General features: G+C 39.4%; 1 protein-coding gene across 1 annotated transcript in view; it reads left to right on the forward strand.

Moving 5' to 3' along the window:
* ADGRV1 (adhesion G protein-coupled receptor V1) overlaps window positions 1-25,167 on the forward strand; it is a 290,872-nt gene that overhangs the window by 223,652 nt on the left and 42,053 nt on the right. The window contains 1 exon segment of the mRNA XM_037372734.1: window positions 12,170-12,327. Within this exon segment, the coding sequence (XP_037228631.1) occupies window positions 12,170-12,327 (158 nt within the window).

The following is a 25,167-nucleotide window of genomic DNA, read 5'->3' on the forward strand; positions in this document are numbered from 1 at the left end:
TACAGGAGAGCTGGTGAGCAACCACATACTGCCAAGGCGATGTCGGCGGAACGTGGGCTGTGTCGTGCCTCTTTGAAAGCTCCAGCAACACACTTTCACTCAGTTGTAAACCAGCACTACTTTCACCTTACTATAAGGTCATTTGTTGGAGTTATTTAATGCAAGTATAAATCAGAAAGTTCTCTCCTGGTTGTTTTGAGCTACTCTGCTATTGCAGAACAGACAAAAAAAATATATATATATTTCCTGAGAGGAACCTCTTATGAAAAGAAACCCTTTGCATATCAGAGAGTCATCAAAATACGGAGCCATGCCGCAGTTCAGCTGGCCTCCACTGCTTGAACAACCTCTCTGCCCTGCCAAGTGTAAACCCTGAGGCAGCTGTAATTTATGCTGACCACTGTGAAATTGTTCTTTCCTGCTCAGTCCTGTAGCAAAATCAGCCTAGTTGGAGGGAAGGCCCTTGCTCCGTGCGCTCATACGGAGGTTTCTGAAGCACTGAATCATGCCAGGGGACACGCTGTGTCTTCCTGGGTCACGACACACAGTGCTTGCCTTACAGTGCTGGGTTGACCCAAGCCATGTCACTTCTGAAACTTGCTGTGGGCCTGAGGTTATTATGAATAACGAGCTGTTAGAAATGCAGAGTGCATCTGACCATCAATGCTCAGCATCTGTACAGCTGCTGTGGCCTTTTGAGTCTTATTTTTATCAAGGCATCCATGGCCTTCCTTTTAATGTGACCCATTATACAGCTGCAGTACTTTTTTTTTATTATTATTATAACTTTTTTTTTCCTGTAGTAGCTGGAGTTCTCTGCTTGAGACAGAAATGCTCAAACACTGCTCTCAGTTCCTGAAACAGCACAGACATAAGGATTCACTTTTGCTGTCTGGGAAATTATGACATCCAAATTTGCAAAAATACCAGTTTATGTTTAGGCCTTCATTTATATATTTTCTTATTTTAACTACTGAAATACAACTATCACAGTATGAACTTAGTGTAGTGAATCAATATTTCAATATGCTTTATCAGCTGATTTTAATTTATATATAAACACTGCAATAAGACTGTAAGGTGGTACAGTCTAGGAAGCATCACTGGGTTTTCTGTAGAAGTTTGATCTTACCACGGCAAGACAGGACAAAGGGAAAAAAATACTGGTGTATCGTTTTTTAGGACCAACTTGAAATACTATAAAGGGGCCTGCATCTCTCCAGCTGTTGGGTATCCACCGTCACCCAAAATCAGCAATTTCACCAGGCCTCCTAGAATTGAAGAGGTTAGTGCTTGTCACTTTTGAAAACGTTTTCAATTATAAAGTGACACTTTAAATTCCAACCATTCATGTCAAATAAAAGCGCTGCAAAGACTGATACAGAAGTAAAGTGACCGAGATTGGTCCTCAGTCACAATTTTGGACTCTCCTGCAACCAGAGCTATATAGCGCTTGGTCTGGTGCCTGCGCTGTTCTCTGCAGAGTCTTTGTAGCATGTTACCGTGTTTTTGTTTAAATTCAGAGTATTTGGAACAACATGAGAGCTGGATTGACAGCAACCAGGGGAGTGTTTCTATAACATGAAACTGAGGGTGAGTGTGGTGTGCCCTTGCAGGTGGCCATGGAGTTAATTTTCCCCACAACAGCCCTCATAGTGCTGCACTTTGTGTTGGTGGCTAGAAAGGTGGTGATAAGACACAGTCAGCCTGGACATTTTTTTGAAAATACCTAGTTGGAGCAATGCAAAACCATTAGGTGTTTTGGGTGGTAAGAGGATCCATGCTTGACCATAGATCCTTAGAATTTAATTTGCTAGCATGGATATCCCCTACTATGTCAGTATTGATTGAGGATGGGAATTTTTCCTAGATTCATGAAAATGTTTTTCATTTTCACTTACCCAAGCAGACATATGGTGCCAACTTTTTGTTGAAAAATGTTTCAAGATATATTTACATGTAAATGCATCTGTAGATATGGAGGGGCCTGGCTGTCTAAGCAGTGTTCTGGCAGCCACAATTGTACTTTTTGACCTGGCACCAACATTCTCAAAAACCTTGTAAAAATTATTTAACATCACTAAGTTTTCTTTCTATGCTGCAAATTGGAAATTGTAATCTTTGTAGTCTATGCTTAATATATAATAAGTGTAGGCGATAGAAGCATTACTCAGTACTAGTGTTGGCATGCCATGTTATTACTCAGAGCACACCTGAAACCAATGGTTGCTTTCTGAAGGCTTAGGAAAAAAATGTAATGCTTGGGGTGCTTCCATGCCTACTATATTGCAATGTGCTTTGCCCTTTGCAAAAAAAAACAAACCAAAAAAAACCCCACACACAAAAAAACAAACCCCCGAACCAAACCAACTTTGCTGATAGGTTTTAGGATTCTCGTTTGTTTCTTATTCATATGTTTAGAAAGAGATTGTCTAACCAGCAGCAGGATGCGAGATACATTGGCAGTGAACGTCAAGTTTTTGATAAACATTTTTTGGGGTACTGGATAAAGTAAACACTGCATTGTTAGGCTGGAGCTGTGAGTCTGGTTTTCATCCTTGGGCACTGGAAGGATTACTTTTCCTGTTATGCACTTCGGATTGTGCAATATTTTAGTTGATTATGGATCTAAATGAGCTTTCTTATCATCAGAGGCATTGGCAGGCATCATCCTAGTAAAACAGCAAATAGGATGTAAGTAAAATACATGCTAGGCATGTTCTCTGGATGCATACAGATATCCTGTGCATGTGCATAGCTTGTGGTTATTGATAATGAAGGGAAGCGAAGGATAAAGGGAGAAAAGAAAGGAGAAAGGAAAGGCAAGGTGAATCAGGAAAAGAAAAATAGTAGAATTAAGAAATGATCTACAGTGGGGAAAAAAAATAAGCTCAACTGATCTCTGTTTCCTATTTTGGGCTTGACTCTGTGGATTGCCTAGGAAATGTTTAACAAGTGTTCACTAGAAAAGAAAGCTTTATCTACATTAGAACTGAACCTCAGGGGCTTCGCTGTAAAGATTGGTTCAAGCACAGAAATAAGAGCTGCCTAATATCTTTCATTGCAAGGCACGTGCTTTAGGTATTTGTTGGTGGGTTTTTTTCCCGCAAAGCATTAATTTCTGGGCTTGAAAGTACCTTGCTAGTTTGTGTCTGGATTCTCTTTTAAGGGACCCAGCCCTGATCCTTGTGGATCTGCTAAAGACAGCTAATCCCTTCTGTGACTGCACTGATAGCCATCAGCCAGTCTTGGTATATTTTAAGCCCCTTGGCTTGTGTTTTCCAGCAAGAAAATGTATTACGACATGGAGAAAGTATTCAGCTTTTGCTTTTTGCCTACTCATAGATTAACAGTTCCTTTGCCAACTTGTAGTTTGCCAATACATGTCCCTTCTCTTTAGAAAACAAAAAACAAACAAAAGACTCCCCCCCCCCCCCCCAAAGAAACAACCCAAAACCAAACCAAACCAAACCAATCAAAACAATTATTTTTTTTTTTATCTATTGAGAGTGGAACATGTTGACAAGACCTCTGATAGCCTTCACATCTCTAGCGTGAACTTTTTGAATTCAGTTAATCTTTTTGAAATGTGCCAAAACCAGACACAGCTTGCCACTGAGGTATTTGTAATGCTGACTAGAGCAGAATGGTTACTTCGTATGTGTTGCGGCATATACTGCTGCACAAACTTCCAAATATGACATTTACCTCCTTGGAACAGCATAAAGCTACGTCTCATATCCTGCTTAGTGTGATCCACAGTAATTCCCAGACTCTTCCTGCAGAATTAACTAGCCAGTGAGTGTGGTAGCTGTGTAGTAGGTTTCACACTTGCTTTCTTGTCTTGTACACCACTGTGTAATTCAAACAGTGTCAAAAGTTTCCAAAAGTATTTCTAAGCTGAACCTGTAACCTCATGAAAGAATGAAATCAAGTTTATCCGATGTAGTCGTTTGCCCAGGAAAGCATCATGATTTTTGCCTCTTAATTCTTCATGAGCTGAATGTTTTATCATTTCTCATACGCGTTCAGTTTCTGACCTTTGGAGCAATGTTAGTACATATCTAGTAATCTCAAATTTCTCTTTATGTTCCAAGACATATTGAAAAAGGCAGTAAACAGACTAACTATGTTCTCAGATACATTTTTCAGAATTCTTGGATGAAACTTCTCAAGGAATTGTGACTTTAAAATGTCCTTCAAATACTGTTCAACATCTTTCTTGGTTACTAATGGACTGGAAAATATTACATTTGCCTTATATAATACAAGCCTAGAATAAAGGAGTTTCCATTCAAATTTACCACAGCACAAACTGGGAAAGAAGTACAGTGAAAGTTGGTTGTAATTCATAATGTTATTGACATCTGAGATCTGTTCTGGAAAAAGTAGTATTCAGTGGGGACATGTGGAAAGACTTGTATCTTGCCAAGAATAATTAGCTATGCAAAAATAGGAAGGGGAATAACTGGCTGTTTACCAGTTCTTCACAAAAAGATATCATGTATATTGTGGATGATAAACTGAGCATGAGTCAACAGCTTTGTGCTGCAGCACAAAAGGCAGACATGATATTGGTCTATATATATAAAGCTGTGTAGTCTTAAGGACACATGATAGTCTTAAATATAAAGTATGCTCAGGAAGATGGAAGGACCTAAGACTGTTCAGTTAAAAGATGACCAGAGGGGAAATTTCCAGCAATTTACAATTAAATAAAAGAATATTGCTGCAAATAAGGGAAGAAGCTGTTTCCCACATTGACTGTGCCAAGATCTAAGGTGCATACACTGCACCAAGAAAGAGTTAAATTTAACACTGGGAAATGGTGTCCAGAGGTGAGTGCTGTGGAGCACTGAAACAGGTTTGTTGAAGAGGCTTTGTGTTTGTTATCAGCCTACACAGACATCAGGCACTAATGACATAGGGGTGGTATAGAGAAGAGCTTTTTTATGGAGAGAAAAGCTTTTTAGTTCCCAGTCACAGTACAGTTTCCTTTAGTAAGAGGTTCACAGGGACTGTGAGTGGTTTCTGATGGTACTTCAAAAATATTTTCGAATTCTCACTTGTGTTAAGTGATCGCTTAGCTGTATTCGTACTACCATCTGTCCTAGTTTCAGCTGGAATAGAGTTAGTTTTCTTCCTAGTAGCCAGTAGAATGCTGAGATTTGGATTTATTATGAGAATAATGTTGATAACACGCAGATGTTTTACTTGTTTGTAAGTACTGCTTACCCCCAGTCAAGGACTTTGCGGTTTCCCATGCTCTTCCAGGGAGCAGGTGGCACGAGGAACTGGGAAGGAGCACAGCCAGGACAGCTGGCCAAAGGGATGTTCCATACCACAGAACGTATATAAACTGGGGGGAGTGGGCCAGGGCTGGCCAATTGCTGCTGGGGGCTGGCTGGGCATCGCTCCATGGGTGGTGAGCAGCTGTACTGGGCATCCCTTGTTTGCTTTTTCCCTTTGGATTTTATTCCTCCCTCTCCCCTTTTCACTACAGTTGTGATCATTATTAAATTTTATTTTATTTCAATTATTAAATTGTTCTTATCTCAACCTACATATCTTACCTTTTCCCCTATTGCCATCTCACTGTGGGCAAAGTGTGAGCAAGGGTCTGCCTGGCTGTTACTTAGTTGCCAGCTGGGGTTACACCACGACACCATCGTGGGCCAACGCTTGCTGCAATGATAGGCAGCAAGGTGACATCTCTCATACATGCAGGTTTTTTTTGGCTGGATTGCAAACTTCCTGTCTGTTCAGTAAAGGTCAAAAACCCCTCCAAATAAATGCTACACCACATTTCCATTGCCCAAGGCAGCCGTAAAGCACATCAGATTGGGCCAAGTGCTTTAATTCGGGTTTCCACTGAGTTTTACAAAGTGTTAAGTCTGTGTTTTCGGGGTGTTCCACGGTCTGCTGTTAGTATATCTGGAAGACTGCATGAAGTGGAATGAAGACTGCGGGGTGTAAACCCATGTACCTTAGGCACTCTGAATTTTTGTATAATCTTGTAGAAATCTGTAGAATCTTATCTACTCTAGAAACAGAAATCTCTCTGGTGTGAATGTGCCTTGAAATTCCTCAGGAACTAGTGACTATCATCTCAAATGTTAACTCATTTTAAGCCTAGCATACCCTTTCAAGCTGGTTTTTTTCCACATCAGTTTATAGAAACAGAAGCTTCTTTTTTAAAAAAGAAAAACCAAAAAACCAACACATACAAGAGAACTGTCCGCATGTTTCCCTATCAGGGGAGTGGAAAACAAAACTCAGCACAAACCTTAATCCTGTTGCTTTAATGTCTTTGTTGAATATGACTACTGCTGCAATATAAAACAAAGAGTGGAGCTGTGTTCAGGTAGGGAATTAGTCAGTCTCAGGAGGCATTGACACTGCAGAAGCTGGCACAGTTACCAGCTCTGAGGGTATGTCCACCGCCAATGCGATTTCAAACAGTTGCTAGAACTGGCATTTTCCTGCACACACTTTTAAAGTAAATGAGCATTTTTTTCCCCTGCTTGCTTTAAAATGCTCTGCTTTAAAGCTCAGTGGCTCATGAGCTGCTCTGCCTTGATTCACTGCCTTGATTCTACCGTCGTGGTAGATGTCCATGTGCATAAAACATTAGCAATCCTGAATCGCATGTGAAGTGTCCATGGATCAGGGCCTCTGGCTTGGTGCTAAGGGAAATAAAACACGACAGCTTTACCTGGGCGCTTACTGCTTTCTGTTTGCACCTCACTGCCAAAAGGCGCAAAGGTATTTGATACAAGGAACAGCAGTATTCCAAAAAAAGCAGAAAGTTGGAAGAAGGGACCAAACATAAACTCCTCTAAGAATTATTGTGCTAGATGTAGGCCCACATGGGAGCAATTTGCCAGCTGAAATTGCAAATGAACATACAGCAGAGAACTGAATTTGTTGGTGATTCTGAGATGCGAGAGATCAGACCTTCTCAGAGGATTGTACTTAAGAACTGTGTTAAAATTAAAAGCCCAGAGCTCCTGCCTATTAAAAATCTGCAATGTTTTCAAAAGAGGTTTGGTTATCAAACTGTTAAGCTGCCCAAAACGTCAGAAGGAGATAATAGGTATCATCATCTAGGATGAGTTCATAAAAGCAAAAGATCTCACTTTTTGGTATGTTGCTTAGATACAGGTCATACACAATTTGCTGCAGATAATCTGTCAGATTAGCAAATTTTTAGCACATAATTATTTGCAAAAAATGTTTCCATTGTCTGGCCTGCTCTGCACTTAGCGGAAAATTGTTGAGCATGTTCTAAGAAGCTATTCAAAGTGCCAACTCAGAGGTAATGTAGCCTTCCACAGCAAAGCCGAGATCTGGAACAGAGCAAGTTGCTTTTTAAGAAAACCCACAATGTGTGAATGTCTGGAAGTGTGTCTAATCATAACTCAACTTGCCTATTTTAATTTTTTAGCATTGTCTCATCTCCTTTGTGAAGAATTTGCTAAGTAACGATGAATAAGTGATTCAGGCTTTGCCTTTTGTTAAGTTATTTTAGGTACATGGATTTCTTTCTCTAAATGGAGGTGATGAAATGCAAATATAAGTGCAAATCCATGTGTCTGACCTTTGCCTTTTACTTTCCTGATGTAACATGCCCCGTATGAGCAAACTCAAATGGTGCCACAGTCCCCTGTTCTCCATGCCAGGCTGCCCGCCAACCAGCTGTGCCTAAAGCAAGGGAGAAGTTCAACAGTTATCCAGCTTTGTGCCCAGGATTGAATAATAATAACGAAAATAAAAATGAATAATACATTTAAAAGTTGCAACAACAATTGTCACAATCGTAATCTAGGTCTAGCTCTGGAGTGAAACTCACATGACAAGTAAAAGTCAAAAGGTTAGCTGCCTGCCGGCAAAAGTAAATGAGAACACCAGGTGCCTGATAGCCAAGAACACTCTCAATTTTTTGTCAAACTTAACTATCCATAGTTTCAAGACACATTTGAAGGAGTCTTAGTCCTTAGACTTAATCATTTGAGTCCTTAATATCTAAGGCATGGCAATGGCAGAATAAAACTGTCTGTAACACATTGAGCTATTTAAAATATTTATTTCTTTCTTAGAAGGGAACAAATTACATCAGTACTTTCACTGAATACTTCCCTGGATTTTTAAAATATTCCTTATTTCCTTAGCAATATTGCTTGGTTTGGGTTTTGCACTGTTGGTTTTTTTTTTGTTTGTTTGTTTGTTTGTTTGCTTTTTCCTTTTTCAATAGCAATTATGTAGTTGTGTTAACCAATAGTTTCAGTATAGATTTTGTCAGTTGCTTTCTCTTTTTCCTTTAAAAGTATTAGAAAAATAACAAGAGGCCTTCCATATCTCATGTTGCTGCAATACCTCTCCAGATTTAAGGAAATGTTATGGTTTGAGAGGTCACAGAAGACTTTGCAAAGACACTTCAAGGGTCACATAAACATGCTTCACCCCCTTGAGAAGAAAGCAGGACTAGTAATCCTTCTTTATAGATCAGAAGCAGGGGTGGAAAGCAAAACCGAGGTAAAACCGTGATTCTTACCAGCCAGTAAGTGAGGTCATTTTAATCAATGAATTGACGTAAATATATATGATTTCCTGAGATTACATCTTTTCCAAAGGGAAGATTATATTGTCTATTAAATTGTATGTCCTAGTCCCTCCATGTTTCGATTTAGATTGAACATCTACAGTAGCTCTCTCTCTCTCGAAAAAAAGTCTTACCTATTAAAGCTGTTTCTCAGCATTCTAGTTGTGGCAAAAAATATGTAAACTAAGTGTCTTATTGGTTCATATTGAAGGAAAAAAAAACCCCTAATATAGTTCCTGGTTTTGGGGTTTTGTTGTTTGTTTGTTTGTTTTTTAGTTCTTAAATGATTAACAAATAGAAGTATGGAACTATACCTTGGAGAAGGCACATACTAAAGACAATGATTTCTAAAATTATTTCTAGCCTCTTTAATAGGATTATAACAGATACAGACCTACACAGGGTTTTCGATAATATGTTGAATCTTCTCATTAGTTGGAAAAAGAAATATTTTATAACTTAGAAACATTTGAGCTGGAAGTAGAATGCTGTTTATGGGACAAGTGCCACCCTGAGTAGAGTAGGAGACCAGGGGGCTAGCAAAGCGGGTCTTGAAGATAATGAAAATATATTAGTTTAGCTAGGAGTAGTGAGGGAAAATCAACCAATGGGAATATTTTACTGTTGAAGTTACCAGAGAAATTTATAGTAATAAAATCAAAATCAGGGGTCAAAATAAAGCCAGAGGTCAGAACAAAGTGGTCAAAACAGAACCAGAGATGGACCCTCCGGTCAATAACAAATCAAGAAGGGCAAGAGTGGAGGCAGCTTGGGATGAAAGCTATACAGTTGTCTTTTCAGTGTTGGAAGAGATGTAAGCTGGTAGCAAAGCTGCTCAAAACAGTCAGGAAATAAATAAAAAAAACCCTAACAATGTACAATTTGGGAACAGAAGTCACAGAAACTTTGTTTTGAAATGACAGTCTCTGAAGAAGCTAACAGTGTTTGATTTTTCTTGTCCTCATTGCAGAAGGCATGCATTTCAACTGGTAGCTGTATTAATATTTTTTTTTGGTGTTTTGGTTTGTTTGGGGCTTTTTTTGTTTTTTGGGTGTTTTTTTGCTATTAATGAGATTCAAAACAAACAAACCAAAAGCCTAATATTATTCACCTAACAAAGAAATATTAAAATAACTTTATTATGCACAATGGCTCTGGATCAAAGACTTACTTTACAGTCTAGTGCCTATTTAAAAAAAAATAAAATACTTGAAGGATATACTGCAGGACATAATGGTCTTCTTTAAACAAGTAAGATTTGTAATTATGTATTTCATTCCAGTTTCACATCAGCCTTTCTAGGCCTTTTCCTGTAGAATAGTTGTGTTCTGGAACACCAACTTAGTTGATGTTTTGGGATATTTTTCTTCTGTTCCCATCCAGTGCTAAGAATATGACGCACAGTAGATCCATGTGACAAATGTATCATGGTAATGGAACAGTAAATGTGTACCCCTAGTGTCAAGTGTAATAAATATTTTCAGTTGGTCCATATAATGATATCCCATGTGATTTCCAGCATAAAAGATATCTTTCAACATACATCATCACACTACTGTAAGTGAGTAAGATCACAGGAAGTAGTGGGTGTCGTTGAGTTGCTCACCATTGCTTTGAAGGGAAGAAATCCAAAGTAAGCTTTGTACGTTAGTACGGCTTTGTGTATTTCTTGTCTCCATAAATTTTCAGTGTCTTTTTTAGAGCAAGTACCCAGGGGTATTAGTAAAAGTGATCCATCTCTGTGGGTTTTCATTCATGCAGCTTTTGTTAACTGAAATGAAGGAGTGTTCATGGAAAACTTCCAAGACATTCAGATGACAGACTTTTAAGAGTATATGGGATCTCTGAAATACAAAAATATAACAAATTTTAAAAATTACAGGTTTCAGAACACAAATATGATTTTACAGGAGACTATACTTGTGCTAAGATTCTTGGCTTTGGTATAAACATGAAAAGCAGCGTAGGTTATGGTAATGCGCCTTCATGTCTTCATGCTAATTGGGCCCACTCAAGAACACATTTGGGGAACTAAAATAGCTTTCACATCTAAGAAATGGTAAAAATTAGAAAGGTGAAATGGATCAGATGTTGTGTCCAGGGAACAACTGTGTTGGCAGCAGGTTGAGGGAGATGATTGTTCCCCTCTGCTCAGCACTCATGAGGTCAGATGCGGAGCGCTGGGTCCAGTTCCATGCTTCTCAGTACAAAAGAGAAAAACATCTAGACACAGTCCTGGGCAACCAGCTCTGTGTGTCCAAGCTTGAGCAGGAGGCGAGGACAAAATGACTCCAGCAGGGTCTTCTTACCCCAACCGTTCTGTGATTCTATGAAAAAACCACACCTTTAATTGCAGTAGAGACTTCCTACCTTCCTGTTGCTTATTTGCTTGCTCAGTGATGTTAGCAGGTGGTACCTTAGCTTGGTGTCTGACTGAGCCTGTACCTTCTGAAGACGGTTGTAGAAGGTACCTAGATTCTGCTGGATATTATTTTGTCATTCGCTGAGGGTGTGTAGAGCGTGCTCTGGAAGAGCTGGCACAGAATGCAGTCTTGACTTGCTGGACAGAGTACACATGCCCACCTAAGCAAACCCAGAAGGTATACCAGTGAGACACGTACCCAGGCTTTTCTCAGATATATATTATACTAGCATTGACTCTAAACTTGTTTAGCAGAGCTGACCTGACAAACAGAAGGGCTGGGTAAGTTACACCCTCTTAATAGGGATAGCAGTGATCACATACGCTCTAGACATACTGACTCCCGCGCTGTCCCTTGGGCTGCTCCGTTGTGCGTCATCTCTAGAGTAGGTCAGTGGCTGTAAAGCACATACTGATCTCCAGGGAGTTCACAGAACCCCCTGATCTCTCATACCGTCAAGAGCTCTCTTTAACTACCATCTCCATATCCTTCAAGTCATCATCTTATATGTGTAATTTGACTCTTTTTCAGGAATAACTCATGTTCCCATCACATCTTTTTAAATAATTATAACTTTAATAAATGGAAAGGGTAAGGAGAGATAGGACAAATAAAAAAAAAATGGGAGGGAGGGAGCATTTGGCTTCAGTGTGCAAATGACATATAATTTCCAACAACTTGAGGAGGAATAGTTATCTTGCCTTTAAGACTTGTTCATTTATTTTAAAAATATAATTCTCAAAATTTATTCTGTGGTTTCAGGAGCTAAGTATAGAAAATTGCATAATGCCCTTTTAGACTTTGGTGACTAAGACTGATCAAATTACATGAATATAGCATGCATGGAGTTGGTTAAAATATTGTTCCATTGCAACAGTTTAAATCTCTCCAACATTAGTTAGGCAAAAATGTAACATGCATACTTTTAAGGTGCAAATGTTATACCCCTTAAGGTAATGATAAGGAGATAAGAACTGACAGAACCCAATCCATCCTATCAAGGTTACTCTGGGAACAGAGTTAAAGAATTTGTGGTTTGTAAAGCATATGCCTCATCAAAAACATTTGTTTCTGAAATTTTACAACTGTTCAAGGTGCCTCCTAAGTTTATTAACTTCGGGTTTTTTCCATTTATTCCCATCAGGTGCTTCATTCCAAATGCATACGCTGCTCTCTTCACCGCTGCTCTGGTGCCATTAATGTGCTTGGTGGTGGTTTTTGTGGTGTTCATCCACGCCTACCAGGTGACCCCGCAATGGAAAGCATACGATGATATTTTCAGAGGAAGAACAAATGCCGCAGGTATGAAGGGTTGGCTACACCTGTGGAAACAAGCTGGGTGCTCAGAATGGTACTGACTGTTCTCGCCAGTTCAGAAAACCCCACGAGAAACCACAGTTCCACAGATACCTATGCATTTGTGTCAGATTCAGTGTGCTCAAGGTCCCTTTGATGTCTGCGAAGGTACTTGATGATGTGAGTTATGCAGATGCTTAACTGTCTTAGGAGGATAAATACGTGTTAAACCGAAAACAAAAAATTAGTACCTCTGGTTATGTCTAGTCACAGGAACAGCGATAACAGGCAGCATCGCCCTGCTTGGGGGACTGTGTCCCTGTCCCTGTGCAGCTGGGGGAACCTAACAGCCCTGTCCCAGGGAGGGCTGGGGGTGCTCAGGGGGCGCGATCGCTTTAGCAATAGTGCAGGTGCCCGCGCTGCCCTCCTCTGCTCGGCCCAGGTGATGGGCACAGTCCTGGCCCTTGTGCTTTGCAGTATATTCAGTGGCTGCACGCTGGAGTGTTCGGAGTTAATGCCTCTGTTTTGAAATTTCCTAGAGCTGCTCGCAACTGAAACGTGCTTGAAAGAAAAGATCTGTCTTGTGCAAAACAGGAAGTATCGGCTGGTCTCCTTTGTCAGAACAATTTCAAATACAATAATGTTCCCAAAATAAAGTTGGAGCAGTTTAGACCAATACCATAATAATAGGACACTCTGTGGGAAGCTTAGAATATTTCTTTTGTTTTCGTGATGTTTTTGGGAAAAAACCCTGAGTTTTATAAAAAAGTGCAAATATATTTTTAACATTTGGGTTATAGAAATATATTCCTTTTATGAGAAAATGAAAATAAATACGTATTATCTGGATATTTCTTAAAATACTGATTTCTTTCTTAGTGACAAAATGTCTGCTTCACTAAGAGCTATATGAATCTGGATAAGGTCTGATAAACATAGCTTATAAGTATGATAGTCAAGACCTTAGTTACACTTTACTTTTTCATTCCTTTCTGGTATAAAAGGGACTGCCTGGAGCAATCGCAAAGGTGGCGCCTTATTCAGTCTTGAATAATAGAGTTTATTTATTTATAAATAACTTTTTTTTAGTACCTCTAAGGATGGAGATTCCATATTCATATGTTGAAGGTTTAGGCTTGTCTCAAAGCTGTTAAAATAAAAAAAATACTGAATATTGAAACAATACCATAAATAAAGTTGGCATGCAAGTTGGCAGAAAGTACTAATAGGAGTTATATCTACATAACATAAAGATCTGAAATAATAGGGTTGAAACAAAACTTTGTTTGATTTAACATAGAATGCAAGATCTTTCTCCAATGAAGTCCAGAAAATGGTATGCAAGGATCTCAGAAAGAAAAAACCAAAACCAAAACTAAACCATCAGGAAGAAACGTGTTCAATAAAATGTCAGTAGTAGCTTTTTTTTTTCACCCCCCTGCCTCCAAAAAACCAGGTTGTAACTTTTACTACTTTTTCACCTGCACAGTAAACTAGTGTTTTGCTACCACAGGGCTTTTGCAAGCACAAATGGAAGTACCTCGTGCAGTGTGGGTAAGAGCAAGTTGTTGAGAGGCTATTTTGGAGGAAAAAACCAGAGCTGCCTGCTGAGGTTTACGGTGCCCGGGGTTGTATAAGGGCTCTCTGTGTAGCTGTGTTTATAGTGTAAGCCTCCAGAAAGAGAGGCTGGTGATTTCTGTAGTTTGTAGCATTGCCTGTAACTACATGACATGGTACGAACTGTTAACTAAAGGCCTCTGCTTTCTGACTGAATATTTCTCTCCTGAAATTTGAGGTGGTGTTAGTGTATTTACATTATTTTTATGGGTATATTGTGCTTTTGAAGACATATTCAAAAGCAATTTGCAGAGGTAAGACCCATTACCACTTCTACATTTTGAATCTTGCCATATGACTCACTCTTTGGGGAAGTTCACTGCCCTGACTCAATGTTCTTACAAACTCAGTGGGACCTACTCCCGCTTCAGTGCTGTTATTTGCAACCACCTTAGAGGATGCTGTGGGAAACGACGTTTTTCATCCCAGCAAAGTTGCCCGCAATCAGCTGCATGGTGATACCTTGCTTCTGCAACTGAGAGGGGGTCTTGGATCGCACCCACACTGAGTTTTGGCTTCAGCACGGCTTACAGGACCCTATGGGGTAGGGGGGTCTTTGGGCATAGTTGCCTCCTTAAGTTGCATGTGGCCGTGAATATGCCAGGGTTTCTCTCTGTTCCATCCAAAACCAGAGGAAAGGTGGGCCTACCAAGCAACAGTTGCCTATGTTTAGTCTCTTATTCTAGCTTGTCTCTGGCTGTCATGCCTATACTGATTTACCCCCTGTTCAGTCACCCACAACAACAAATTCCTACAGCAAAAAATCCTGAGGTTCAGTACCCAAACTACAAAAAGTAAGTAGTGGGGAAAAAAATAATATTGCTGCTTTGAAAAACTGTCTGTTGTCCATTAGTTAGCCTTTCTAGAAAGAGAATAAAATTCCAGGTGAATGACACTGTAAACAATTCTGACATAGCAAGTGTAGAGAGCTGTAAACATAGGCAAAAATATTTCTAAATATGCTTTTACGTGTAATTGTGGACACCTGTTCATTTAAATTCCAGAGAGCGAAGAGTAACGCAGAAAGGAAAATGTGCCATATATAGACATGTAATTATCATTTATACATAGATATTCATACAAATACCTATTTGCATGTGAATATTTGAACTAGTACTGTTTATTTCCTTTCTAGGAGTCATTCAGTTAGAATATAGTTAAAGTTGCAGTGTGATACAGATGACCCCATGTGGATTCTGCAGTAATTCATGCAAAGCATTGCTGAATGTTGTCAATAAAAATAAAACAGCAAGGTCACTGGCTTGCATTTTACCATCAAACAGAAAAATGGGTTGGATATGCAGATTTCGAAGGGAAAAAAAATTATCTGGCTTCTAAGTGTACATACTTTCAATCATTTCATAGATTGTAGGAAAAGCCTCTTAAAATATAGCTAGTAATTCTGAAGTTCCATATTTGTAATGTCTACTTGACGAAGGCCATTACTAACTTCAATAGAAACTTAATAGGAACATTTATAGTATCTACTGGGTTTTTTTTTTCAAATAAATTGAATATGCAAGTGGCTAAGCTAAAAATTGAGCCAAAATTTTTTCTTACTCTCTTTTCTACTGTTGTTGAAATACTCCAAAGCTTACCTTTCAAAGAAGTTTCATCTTGAACTGTCCAGAATCACAGAATCATAGAATGATTTGTGTTGGACGGGACCTTTAAAGATCATCTAGTCCACCCCCCCTGCCATGGGCAGGGACACCTTCCACTAGGATCATGTTGCTTAAAACCCCAACCAACCTGGCCTTGAACACTTCCAAAGATGGGACATCCACCACTTCTCTGAACAACCTGTTTCCTTGATTTACCACCCTCACTGTAAAAAATTTCTTCCTTTTGTTCATTGTAAATCTACCCTCTTTCAGTTTAAAAACATTGCCCTTTGTCCTGTCACTACAGGCCCTGGTAAAAAGTCTTTGTCTTTTTTATAAGCCCTCTTTAAATTGTGAAAGGCTGTGCTAAGGTGTCCCCAGAGCCATCTCTTTTCCAGGGTGAACAGCTGCAACTCTCTCAACCTTTCCCTACAGCAGAGGTGCCCCAGCCCACTGACCATCTTTGTGGCCCTCCTCTGGACCCACTTTAACAAGTCCATGTCCTTCTGGTGCGGGAGGTGGCAGAGCTGAACACAGTACTGCAGGGGGGGAGTCTTTCCAGAGCAGAGCAGGGGGCTGTAATCACCTTGACCTGATGGCCACTCTTCTTTTGATGCAGCCCAGGATACAATTTACTTTCTGGGCTGTTCCATCTGCCAATATCCCTAATTCTCTGCAGGGCTGCTCTCAGTTCTTCACCTCCCGCTGTGTACTGATACTAGAGGTTGCCCCGACCCAGATGCAGGACCTTGCACTTGTCCTTGTTGGACTTCATGAGGTTCACATGGACCTGCTTCTCCAGCCTGTCAAGGTCCCGCTGGATGGCATACCCTCCCTCAACCAAATCAGCTACACCACTCTGCTTGGTGTCATCCACAAACTTGCTGAGGGGGCACTCAATCCCACTGTCTCTGTCATTAATAAAGATATTGGTCAGTATGGGCCCCAGTATGGACCCCTAAAGGACACCGGTTGTTATTGGTCTGCATTTGGACGTTGAACCATTGACTTCAATTCTTTGGATGTCTCCATCTAGCCAGTTCCTTATTCGTCAAGTAGTCCATCTATCGAACCCATATCTCTCCAATTCAGAGACAAGGAAGGTGCATGGGACCATATCAAAGAGACTGCCTTAGAGAAGTCAAGATGGATGACATCACTTGCTCTTCCCTTATCTATTGGTGCAGTCACACCATTGTAAAGGGCCACAAAATTAGTCTTCCACAGCTATTAAAATAAATTCTGTCTGCTCTAGTAAAACATCTCCTTGAGCTTAGGTAGCAGTACTGTCGTTTACTATTCTGTTCTGTCTGTAGGAGCAGAGAGTTTGCTGCTAGCCGCACTCTTCCAAAGATATACATTGAGTTCTCTAGAAAAGAGACTTTCTGATTCAGTGTGCCAGCCCTTCAGCAAACATGCTCTGTTGACTGATTATTCAGCTATATATAGAAACTAACTTCTCAATAGTTAGCCTTGACAGGAGCCAAGTCAGAAGGGTGCATTGGATAAACAGCTCCTGGGTGAACTAATATTTAAGTTTGCAACAAGAAAGACTGCTTTTGAAGGAAATCAGGTGGTATAAAGCAGGATGGTTGTATCTGGCTGAAGTAACAGGAGATTGGAATAGGCATATGTAAGAGATGATTGTTTTCTCTTGACAGCCCTAATATGCAAATGTAGAAACTGGAGATGAACAGGACAGCAATCCAATATGTATAATTTGATTTTTCAACTTTTTGCTAACCTTTCATAATTCCACAAAAATATTTGAAAATAAAAAAAAATTGAATTGAAAAATCACCTGCATTTTTTTCTGGTAATACCTTTGTGAATAGATGACCTCCACTTATTGAACAACATGTAGTGGTGTAGTTTCGCGCCCTACACATAAATATGCAGTAGAACTTACCCAATTCAGATATCATCATTGTAAATGTGCCAGAATTAATTTAAAGATTAAAACTTTATGTTGCCAAAATAGAACTTCATGAAGAATGCCTTAGATATTTAGCTGTAAAATTTTAACTACCTTCTTGCATGTTCCTTCATATAAATTTCTTTAATATATTTATTGTCTTAGCAATATGCAATTCCTGATCATGACAGAACATGTTAGATGGTCCACCTATACCTATTACCATCTGATCTTCTGAAGAAACAAATAAGCTGCACAAAATGCAAGTGCAGGACATTCCAACCATGCTTCTGAGCTCTGGAGCTGATGCTGAGGACAGGGCTTTTGATTCTAAGTGAGAATGTGTATCTAAACCTGTAGTTATATGTCTTCCTTATCCTGTGAGCCGTATGCTAAAATCTTTATCTTGAATTATTAGATACATATCATGTATCTAAGAGAATCAAAGGAACAATGAATTGCAGGAGTGCTTTCATCTTGAGATGACAAGATGCATCTAGAAATCAAGAGCCAGGTGTTGGCTACCTGTGAACTTATGTACAGTATTCACAGTATTTATCACATTGGATATAATATTTGTCTTCATAGTGCTCCAGGGCCTTTTCTTTTTTGTAATTAAGAGGAAAACAAATCTTTGCCTCCGAGATTTTTACAAATGCAGTTAAGACAAAATGCACAAGCATAATTACAAGCTGAAATAAAGAACAAAGATCTGAATGAGATAATAACTTCAATGCATCATCTGCACTCATGTAATTTAGATTGTTTGCACTGTGTTTCACATGCCCAAATTAGATTTCTTCCTTTAAAGAAATCTTCAGAAGCAAGTAAATTTGCATGAGTTATGCCTGTACAGTTGTGAATTTAGCACTTGTATAATGTTTTGCATAATACTTCTAAATAATTTTATTATGTGGAGATAAGTAGCTTGGAATTTTTCTTTCTTTTTTATTTGCTGTTCTTCTGGTATTTACCATGTTCCCTGCATAATGCTAATAACATAAACTATCCTAAGATTCCTGGTCTTTCATTTGGTTATGGTTCTATGATTATACCATAAAGTGTCTTACACATGTATGAGAAAGTTTGCAGAAAAATTGAGATTTAGTGGAAACATTAGAGAGGTCAGTCTTCTATGATTTTGTAGCAGTGATGTAGTCTTTATGCTTAGCAGGAGGTGTGCTTCCCTTTTAGGAGGTATTCTTTGACTGCAAAATCTTCCTTGCCACAAGAAGCAGCAGACCAAAAATATATAAATTAATGATAATAATAAAATTAAATAATAAACAGGTTTGCTGCTTCCTATTTCTACAAATAATTGATAAACAGCTTTGTCCAATTGGGTTTCATGGACATGTACCTGCCAGCTTTCTGATCTTCAGTACGAGCTACCATTGAATTCTGCATGTCTTTAACATTCCCAGTCTGGAATCAGAGGTTTTGTCATAAATCACTGATTGCATGTTGGTCATGGTGGTGGTATTTTCTCCTCTAAACCCTATGAGGGAATCTGTTAGCTTCTTTATTTTGGCCATAAAATCCTGTTAGGAAACTCCTTTTCTACAGCAGTTGTCAAAAGCAATTGAAAATGGAGCCAGCAGGATTTGGAATGTGGTTATTCAAGCTTATTTTAAAAAAAAAAAAAAAATTGGTTTTGTGGCATTTTCATAGTTTTGTTGCTAAGTTTAACCCATGACTTCTTAAGCAATATTCTCTAAATGTTTTACTAATTTAGGTCTCCCACAAATCGATGAAATTCTGTTATGCAATACATTCTCCCCAATCATCTAGGAAAAAATGTTTGTAAAGATCTTTCAGATTTTGCAGTAGGTCTTCATGTCTAGCCAAAAACAATTAAAAGCAATTAAAGTTGCATTATCAGTTTAACAACCTAAGGGGAAGACACATAGTAAATATTTATAGGTAAACTCAGAAGATCATTAAAGCCGTATTATTTAATTGCTTCTTTTATTGACTTTCCTATTTTTAGAAAAAAATTAAACACTTCAGGCAATAGAAAAAGACATAATTTGGGCAAACACAGTGGTGAGAGTACAAATATTTGGCTGTGTTATGAAAGCATAGCGCATTCTTTCTTTCCCATAGTGAAATCATCTACGTGTTTGCTGCAAAGACATACTCAGCATTACACTTCAGAGTCTTAATATTATTTAATAATTCCAGTTTTATTGGTTTCTGTTTGATTTAACATTTTTGACTGTTCAGACTCATTGTCCTGGATGATTTTATCGATATCAGGTATGGAAAAAAGCCTTCAGGCAGTCTACCTGGCAGTTTTGTGACAAAACCAGACTGAACACATGAAGTTCAGGAGTACTTCTAACTCTGCAGACAGAAGACACAGGAAATTGGCAATATCAGAATATGAAATTTAATTTCTTTTGAATTACATGTCTGTTCTAATAATAAGATGATGTATTGTCTTCTGAAATATATAATCTCATTCAGACTGAGAAGTTACGCTTTTTGCTGGCTACCACTAGCAAAAACATCATTAAAAACCAGCTGGCTTGACTGAACATGGTATTCCGAAGGGACTAATCCCCGTGTCCTGAAAAAGGGTTCTAGTGTTGGCAATCCATAAAAGCAGTGTGGTGGTGTTCTAATTGATGTCAGTTAAATTTTCCTAGTGGTGATACAGGCTTTCTCCAGGGCGATGAACTGATTGTCGTTTCATAGGGCTTATGAGGCATTTCTGTTTTGATGCCTTTGTTCAAGTAAGTTGTTCGTTCCTTCACGTAGTAAGTTTTCCCTCTGCCCAAGTGCTCACCTGTTGGTTTTCCATGCACCGTGGGCAATTGGTGACTGAAATTTTGCCGGAGGATTTCCATTGCTGCTTGCCTCCATGGTAAATTATTAGGTTGTGGCAGGCACCATCAAGTTATTCTTTCATAGGCGGTGCGTAGGGATAAAAGAGGTTAGCCACGTGGGTGTCCCACCGTTCAGTGAAATTACAGTGACACATGCAAATCCACCTCCATCTCCACTTGTCATGGGGTGAACCTTCAAAGATCTCACAGTGGATCATGGTGGGGAACACTGCAAGTCACCTTGTTGTCTTCTTTTTCTCTTTGCCGCTGCTTCCACTTTTTTCTTCTTCATTCCTCCTCATCCTCCCAGCTTTGGGCTACCAAGAGGCTGTATGGCTTTTGGTGCTGTCAGGTGCAGGGGCAGGGGTTGCAGTTGTCTCCTTCCCATGCTTTCCAGAATAGGTGTATCCTGCGTATGAAGGGAGTTAGTGTACAAGATGCCTTTGACACTGGAAAATTATTTCTCCCTTACTCTTTTTTTCTTTCTCTGCAGTGTCTGAACCAGCGCTATTCGCCTGGCAGAATCTATTCCAGGCCCCATCTATGAATAAGTTCTGTGCTGAATGAACCCTGCATTGTAAACTTCAGTGTTTCTCACCATTTTTCCAATCCCTTTGGGCACATAGGTCTGACAACCATTGCAGTTCTCATTTCTGCAGAAGCCGTGCAGAGGCTGACTGGACCACAGTCTGGTGGTGGTGAACCTTTCTGTGGACCTCAGCTGGCTCCTGCAACCTGCTCAGCCTGCGGAAGGTGCAGGTGTAGGCACAGGGGCCTCATCATCAGATTATTTCTGTCCGTAGGTCAGTACGGATGTGTTAGAGCACGGCAGAAGATGCAACTTAGAGTCGTCATAGTCTTTATTTTCTTTGTGATGTTCATTTCAGAAATATAGAAATGGTGTGGGTTCATTATTTATTTATTTATTTATTTATTGCTAAATTACAGATTTAAAACCACTGTAGGTGAAAACGTAGCTGTTTGAAAATGTCCTGGGTTTTTTGGTTCCTTCTATTTCATGATCCTGCTCCAGCCGTAAGGAACCAAACAGCAAACACAGAGCTGACAGCTGTTTAAGCTGAGCAATCTGGCATTTTATTACCTGAATCTTACGCTGTTCCTGTGGAGTTTCTTGCCACTGGATACTCTGAATTATCAAAGTTCATCATAACTGGTTCAGCGTGAGTTTGTGAAAGAGAAGTCCCCTGAAGATTGTTAAACGGGAAGAAACTGTCTGGTTCAGCAAGCTCCAAAGTTGTAAATGGCAGAATTGCTGGGAGAAATATCCTATCTGGCCAGCCTTTTTGGCCTTGGTTGGAGGCAAGGCCAGGTAAACTTTTCTTCATACCCAGTACAGCTCCTTTTAGGTTCCCATTGAGGTAACTAAATTTTTCCATCATTTTAGTACTTTTCCTGGTTCATGACTTTTGTATTGTAATCAAAACTTGTCATGAAAATATTGCAGACTGCCTTTCAAATTCTCACCAGCATCATTTTTATGTAAATCCCTGAGAAAACGCTTGTTCTCTAAGGACTCTCCTACTGTAGTAAACCTGCAGTTTTACCACCCATGAGAACTGATTACAACGTACCACAGCCCTCAGAACAGTAAGCATTGTGGAAAAATAAAATTTATAGATAAGTTAATAAGTAAAATAATCTTTTCCCAGCAATGGGGAAGAAGTGAGAAACGGGGTGCATTTAGTTTTTTGGTAAATTGAGTACATGTAATTTCACATAGTCAAATAGCAAGCTGCACTATGGTAAGTTTTCAAACTAAAAAAAATGCTGCATAAGATGCATTTATCTGTATTGAGTTGTCAACTCTACCAATGTTTCTTAAGCTTGTAGTTAATGAAAAGGGGGGGATATTCAAGGAGAGACATGAAGAGTCAGGATGGTGATATATGCATATATACATGCATACATATATATATATATATTTAATTTTTTTTTTAAGCAGTAGGTGGACAGACTCTTGCTTAAATAAAACCTTTCATAATTCCTAGTACTAAAAAAATGGTGTGGTAATGGTATAAAATAACTGTGAATCAGCATGGTTTGAATATATAATACCCAGCAGAGCTACCTGACAGTGTCCCAGTCACATCATACTGATGCTGAGGTGACTGCTCCATGGCAGTTTTTATCTGCTAAAGTTTACTCAAATAGTCTAAAACCAACTTCTTGTGCTTGGATTTAGAGTAAATGTTGTGTCAGTGAAGGTTCATCTGCCCAGAAATACCCTTTGGGTTTGTTTGGGAGGGGGTTGCTGGTTTTCCTTCCATATGAAGGAAACCACAGGTAACTGGACCATCTGCTGGGGTTCATTTTGAGTGTGTGTATGGGCATCCTTTTCCTTTGTGCAGTGCTGTTCCTACAAACTTAAATGAAATTGTTCCTGATTTTCTGATATGTTTGTTCTACTTACTGAGCTTCTGTTTAATCAAAATGCAACAAATTGTATGAACAAAATAGGTGAAGAGAATTCAAACAGCTGACACTTCAAATGCAGGCAGAGTTTCAACTCCATAAACCCTTTATGATACTAATAATGGAGCAATTGTTGCTGATAAAGGTAAAAGCAGAATCATAAATTGTACCAATATTCAGCATGTGGCAAAAAGCAGGCATCTTCAGGCTTTTTCTTCTTACAATGCATATGTAAGTTGACATGTTTGTACAAGTAGCATTTGTTACATAAAGTTTTATCAGAATTACTCAAGATACAATCCAGAGAGTTCTTGTTGGATTCAGTGAGCTTGATCCTGGCTTTACTTGTATTTTTTTTCCCTTCCCCCATCCCCATCCCCATCCCCCCCCCCTCCTTTTTTTTCCTTCCCCCCCCCCCCCCCCCCTTTTCTGGTGAGGTGGCACGGAATTTATCACATTTTGCCCTCACACACACTTGAAAATAATAGTCAGATCACTGTACATCAAAAGTATATGAGTGAGATACCATATTGCTCCATTTCCTTCAGCTTCAATTAAACAGCTATTTCACTGATCTATGATTTCAACAATCTAGGGGTGCTAGGTTATGATTTGTATCGTGGTGTTTTTCCTTGGGTGAGGTTAATGCACTGAAAGAGAAATCATGGTGCTAACTTCTGGCATGTTCTGCTGCCTGCGGTTTGTCCTCCCACAGTTTGCTTTCTTCTCTCACTTGCCCCCTACCTGAACTGAACTATGCTGCAAAGTAATAAAAAAGCCAAATCATTATTCGAACCTCCCAAGACAATACTCTTTGTTGTTCGCTTTGGTCTATGTACAGCACTTAGAATTGTATACATTAGTGATCATTAGTTGCCAGTCCATTATACCAGTTGAATTTCATAAGCAGCTGGACTTTTTTGTATGATTTTGAGAATTAAACAAGAATAGTTGACATTATTTCATTCAGATTTGTGCACAAATAAATTAATGAGTTGCTCTACAGATTAGTACTGAGTTTACCTTTAGAATTACATTTAAAAAAAGCAGCATTTGTTGGTGTGTGATTTCTTATATTTTAGTTTGGTAAATTTTGTTGTTATAGCATCGAAAACTTTGAGGTTGCCAGTTCTTTTCTAGATATATATATTTAATTTTTTTTTTCTGAACATCGTTAAGTACACATCTAATAAGTATTTGGATTCATTAGTGTATGCCATGTAGGATAATGAGAAATACGTAATGCTCTGTTTCTTACTGTACTACCTGCTACTTTAGAGGGCCTGGCATATTTGGTTAATTGTATAAGCATTGTGATGTCGGTCATGTATATTAGTAGCTGTTAAAGGAAAGCTTGTTTTAACATCTGTGGAAGCCACAAGGGATTTTTCCATTTTGCCCAAGGGACTTTGAAATGGGTGCTTTGGGTGCCAGGAGTGCTAGTGACCCTGGAGTGCAGCATGAGAAATATGTTGCATTTCCAGTCTATTCACCTAACTGTAAAATCGAGTTCCTCCCAGACAAATAGCAGAGGTACATAGCCTTAATCTTTGACGCCTGATGCTGTTTTGAAAAATACATGTGTATTATTAATGTTATGTTCTGGATCAGGGGTCCTCGGGAAGTCTTAGACCTTCAGTAAATTTGGGCCAGACCACAGCTCTCCATGGAAGAGGTGATTCAGGTGCCTAATGGGCATTGACTGTCATTTGGGACAACCAAGATTATCCAGTCTGGACTCTTCATCAGGAACAGGTCTTCCACAGGACCTCTGTTGTATGTGCTCACCATGTATAGATCCTTTAGATCTCCTTTAGATCTAATGCCATGCCAGGGCACCAGTGCCAAGCCATGCTGCCTCCTCAAGTCCTACCAGATGTCCCTGGCTGCCTGGGGCTCACCGCACTGCATCCTCCCATCCACTGGGAGCAAGCCAGCAGCCCTGCCCGCACAGGAATAGCACCCTTTACCCGTGGCCAAGCTGGAGAGGATTTATCTCATGTCCTCAGACATAAGTGGCAGGATGGGAGTACCTTAACGGTAATTAGAGATGAGCTTTCAAATGCCTTTGTGTAGGGGACCTGATTTTTTTTTTTTAGTGTTTTAATAGCCTTTGCTATTTTCCAGTAAAAACAGGTAGGTTTCCTGACACCCCACCCTCCCCCACCCCCACCTCAGAAGAAGCAAGACCTTGTTAACCGTTCCAAAGAACTAAGTTTATTTTAATACTGCATTTTTATTACCTCTAGTCCTAGGTTACCATAGCCCTAGCATAATGTTAATTTCCACGTGTAATGTTATCTTGTTATAATTCACTAAGGAAATACATATCTTTGTTAAAGGTTATGTCACACTACCCAACGGTGGTTGCAGAACAGCCCAGGTTTGCACCCCAGGTTTTACTGAGCTCTGTTAGGCTTTAACAGGGGAAACTTCAGGAGCACAA

The sequence above is a fragment of the Falco rusticolus genome, chromosome Z (assembly GCF_015220075.1).
Source record: "Falco rusticolus isolate bFalRus1 chromosome Z, bFalRus1.pri, whole genome shotgun sequence".
Taxonomy (NCBI): Eukaryota; Metazoa; Chordata; class Aves; order Falconiformes; family Falconidae; genus Falco; species Falco rusticolus.